Raw genomic sequence first — 4,536 nt, 5'->3', positions numbered from 1 at the left:
CTGTCCATAGCGTTCCTTGACAGTGTCGTTTCTAAGTCACCAATTTAGTGCTACTTGGTCCCATTGGGAACCTACTAGCACTAAGTTGCTAACTGGTTAGCAAGATGCTTCTGATAAACCGGCCACAACCAAACTTGCTTGTGAACCTTCCACCACAACAACTCCTCCCCCTTGATAATCGTCCAATCACATTCACTTTATTCTGTTGTGTAAAGTCGTGCACCACTCGGGAGAATTCGGAAATGCAACGGTTGGAACAGCCTCTTCCCTGTGACTTTAAATACTGCAATGAACTTTAAAGCCTTAAAGGTTCTAATCCTTAAGTTTAAGGTGATTTTTCTGACCTAGTTTTAGTTTTAACTTGAATTCTCATAAGTCAGAATTGCTCTCATTTTCTCTTCCTCAATTCCTGTATCTCTACTCAGGTCCTGAATGCGCAGAAAGCCGGATATAAGGCAGCCATTGTTCACAATGTGGACTCTGATGACTTAATCAGCATGGGATCCAATGATTGTAAGTTTCTGCTGTTTTCACCCCTCATACCTTGACTCATAGTAAATATACCGCATCTCTTCAGCGCATCAAAGCAGGTTTAATCTAAGCTGCTGATTTTACAGAAGGCACTTTTAGAGATTTGGTTCTGTAAGCTAGAACCAGGAAATGAGTCAGTGTGTCATGATCAAGGTGATCCTTTCTTTAAATGACCTTTTCACTTGTCTCTTTAAATAAATATGGGGATTATTGTTTAACCATTTCTAAGACGGTAGCAGAATCCTTGACTTAACCAAATCATTAGAACTGAGACTCCATCCATGATGTTATTATCGGTCTATTGATAAAGTAGAATGAATCGGCTTGAAACTGCTGAATAATAACCTTGTTAAGAGTGTGCTTTATTCTTTATTCTTCTTTACCCAATATGGAATTAATTTTAGAGATTAGCTAAAGAAAATGTAATAAAATCAAAGAGCAATAAACAGCAGTAATATTAATCATCAGATGAAGCCACTTTAATGAATGCTCATGCTGAATGTGTTGCTCTGTTTTAGTGGACGTTCTGAGGCAGATAGTTATTCCCTCGGTTTTTGTGAGTGCGCTGACCGCTACTACCCTCAAAGATGACTTCATGTACGACAAAGGGTGAGTCTGAAGCCAAGGTGAAATGATTTCTCTCTCAATACCAGGTAATGCCCAGAATTGATTTAAATATTAATCAATTCAAATCAGATTGTCAATATTTAGAATCAATCGATCATATTGCCATTCATATTATATCAACATTTAACTGCAAATTAATTGAGTAAAGTGGAAAATGCTTTAGAAAAAGAAAATCCATCTTTGGTTTAGTGAATCTGTCTCAAAGAATGAATATGATAATCTATTCAGAATAGGAAAATCTTTTTTTATTTTAACACCGTCCTACTCTTCTTCATGTCTAACGAGCTGTTTAATCTAAAACTAACTGATGCTATAGAATCTACACTTAGAAAGATTTATTTTGTTATTTTGTAAACATGAATGTAAACAAAAAGAACTTACATTTAAAACAGCTCTAGACAATTTCATTTTGAAAATCATTAATAAATACATTAAAAAAATAGAAATATTTGACTGTATATTTACAGTTCTAACATACATTAAAAATAATAAATTTTTGTTTTTTAACATATTTTAAACCTCACTGTGAAACATCACCTTTGCTGCTGCTGTAATATTTTCCAATGAACAGACAGCATGCAGGCTGGGAGCTCTCAGTGTGAAGATCTAATTTCCACAGCCTGAAACTAGCTGCTGTGTTTGTGCGCCATCCTGATCCATGAGGGTTGGTCCCACATCTAGGCAGGTCATGGGAATAAACAGCAACATGACATTGGCACCGTTTTTTAGGACCGGTTTTACTGGTCGGACCCCAGCAGAGGAAGTTACCAATTGATAGGAAGTGATGAAAGAAGGAAATCTACCCAATGAGAAAACTAAGAATACGTTCACACTGCAGCCTGAAGTGACCTAAATCCGATTTTTTTGGCCCTTATGCGATCTGGATCTGATCTTTTCATGGCAGTCTGAACAACACAGATCCAATTTTTTCCAATGTGAACCAGGCCGCTTGGCAATGTGGTCCTGAATCCGATACGAATCTGATCTTTTTAAATGCGACCTGTGTCTGAACGGCCAGGTCGCATTCATCCGACCTGAACGCCATTAATACCCGACAAAGGTCACTATTCTGGGTCTTGCTATGAAGAAGCAGCAAGAAAAACAGCAACAATGGTGGATGATAAATGTGGAGAGCAGTATTTATGTTTAACCATCTTAAAAGATTGTGTTTTTAAGGTTGAGAAAGATCGCTAGATGCGCTCCAGCGCTACCATCCATGTTTACTCTACTGCGTCCTCTACTGCGCATGCGGGACAATTGGGTTGTATGAATACAGTTCACACAGCAGATCACATACAAATCGGATATATTTGGAAATGTGAACGGCAAAGCAAAAAAATCTGATTTCGCAAAAAACAAAATCGGAATTGAGCATTATAGCCTGCAGTGTGAACATATCCAAATTTATGCTGTTTTCATAATGTAGCCCAGATAATTTTTTTCATGGTTTCTTGCTTGTTTTCCCAGAGGACACTTGGTCTTGATCCCAGACTTCACCCTCCCACTGGAATACTACCTGATCCCCTTCCTCATCATAGTGGGAATCTGCCTCATCCTCATTGTCGTTTTCATGGTGGGTCAAAGTTTTCTACAATAAAACTTGCATTTTAAAGCTAATTTTAACTTCATTGATCCAGGCTTTGAGCTCAAATAGCTTAAAAAAAAAACACTGAGTCTGGTTCTGCTGGAGGTTTCTTTCTGTTAAAAGGGAGTTTTTCCTCTCCACTGTCGCTACAAGCATGCTTAGTGTGAGGAATTGCCTTTGAGTCAATGAGTCGATGCAATCTACTGGTTTTCCTTAGATAGAAAACTTTCAATAAATTTGACTGTATGATCTGGTTGAACTGTAAAGTGCCTTAAGATGACATGTGTTGTGATTTGGCGCTATAGAAATAAACTGAATTTATTGATCCTTTAATAATTAGACTAACTTATGATCTGAAACTCTTGTACAGAGACATGCTGACCTGCGTTTTAACCCATTCAGATTTCTGATCAAGACCAGTAAAAAAACAAATACATAGGAGCAACAATAGCTACAGCCTTTCAGCTGTACGTGTACTTTTTTAATCCTAGTAAAATTAAGGAACGTTTTGGTGTCTCTTGTTCTTTTGCATTCTGAATTAAAATGTACAATCCTTTTAAAAATCAACTAGTATCATTTTGAGGACTCTTCCTGGGTTTATTAAAGTCATAGGGAAGTCATATTTAATTTTCAAATCATTTTGGCTTAAACATGTATATGAATGTACTCTTTATCAGACCATATTGTCCCAAAAGTTAGAAAATTTCTATAAAAAAATCCTGTCTTAAAAACATGTGTGGCTGTAAGCCTTCTACACCAAACCAAGCTTCTGCTGCCCTGGCGTCCTCTTCCACAACAACTTCGTCCCCGCTTTCCTCCTCTAAATAAAAAATGGATGACGGAGGAGACTCATCCACGACCTTTGACACAAAACTCTTGGTCCCAATTTAATTTCCCATGGGGAACCTACTAGCACTAAGTTGCTAACTGGTTAGCAAGATGCTTCTGAGACACCGGCTACAACCAAACTTGCTTGGGAACCTTCCGCTACAGCAATCCCGCCCTCTTGATAAACGACCAATCACATTCCCTTTATTCACTCTTGTAAAGTCGTGCACCACTCGGGAGAATTCGGAAATGCAACCGTTGGAACAGCCGCTACCCTACGACTTTAAAAACTTTTGAAGCCACCCAGAAAGCCAGTCCTCAGGTAGCGATCCCTCACCGCTGCATTAGGACCTGAGCTAAGAGCTAAAGAGCTGTGCATACAGAAAGGCCGTTAGGATGGAAATATAACATCCTCCATCACATAAATAAGAATAAATCAATACACTAGAATAAAGCTCTGCAGTGTGATAACATATTTATGCTGTTTTACTCACCGTTTGTCTGCTTACATCTAAAATGCCTGTAGTTAGCAGATATTGAAATGCTCAATAGTAAGTAATCAGATATGCTAAAGCTTTTTCCTCCTCATTTGAAAGATCTGAAGGGATTCTTGTTTTTCCACCAACACCAGATAACCAAGTTCGTCCAGGATCGACGCAGAGCTCGAAGGAGCCGTCTGCGCAAAGATCAGCTGAAGAAGCTTCCCATCCACAAGTTTAAGAAAGGTAGGAAGAAATAACAGAGACATCCATTGTTCCTCTTTAACTGCTGTGATCTAAAGAGGCAGACAATCTGAGTGCCTCTGCACATTGAAGCCCCATAAAGGGCTGGTCATACTCCCCACAGCAGAGTGTCGCCCAATATTGAAGAGTGGTCTCAGCTACGTCATAATCCACGCCACAACGCATGAACTAGTTATGGTCTAGATACGGCCGAGGTGGTGAGGAAGTGGGGGCGAGTTTGTC

At 38.9% G+C, this 4,536-nt stretch overlaps 1 protein-coding gene across 2 annotated transcripts in view; it reads left to right on the top strand.

Annotated features, from left to right (window-relative positions):
* Nucleotides 1–4,536, top strand: part of rnf13 (ring finger protein 13) — a 50,680-nt gene that overhangs the window by 38,139 nt on the left and 8,005 nt on the right. For both annotated transcript variants that reach the window (XM_015376672.1, XM_015376673.1), the window contains exons 5-8: nucleotides 426–513; nucleotides 1,050–1,140; nucleotides 2,626–2,731; nucleotides 4,203–4,296. In XM_015376672.1, coding sequence (XP_015232158.1) covers nucleotides 426–513; nucleotides 1,050–1,140; nucleotides 2,626–2,731; nucleotides 4,203–4,296 — 379 coding nt within the window. The remainder of the gene's footprint in view (nucleotides 1–425; nucleotides 514–1,049; nucleotides 1,141–2,625; nucleotides 2,732–4,202; nucleotides 4,297–4,536) is intronic.

The sequence above is a fragment of the Cyprinodon variegatus genome, unplaced genomic scaffold, assembly GCF_000732505.1.
Source record: "Cyprinodon variegatus isolate N-32 unplaced genomic scaffold, C_variegatus-1.0 Scaffold138, whole genome shotgun sequence".
NCBI lineage: Eukaryota > Metazoa > Chordata > Actinopteri > Cyprinodontiformes > Cyprinodontidae > Cyprinodon > Cyprinodon variegatus.
This window is presented reverse-complemented; position numbering and strand designations above follow the sequence as displayed.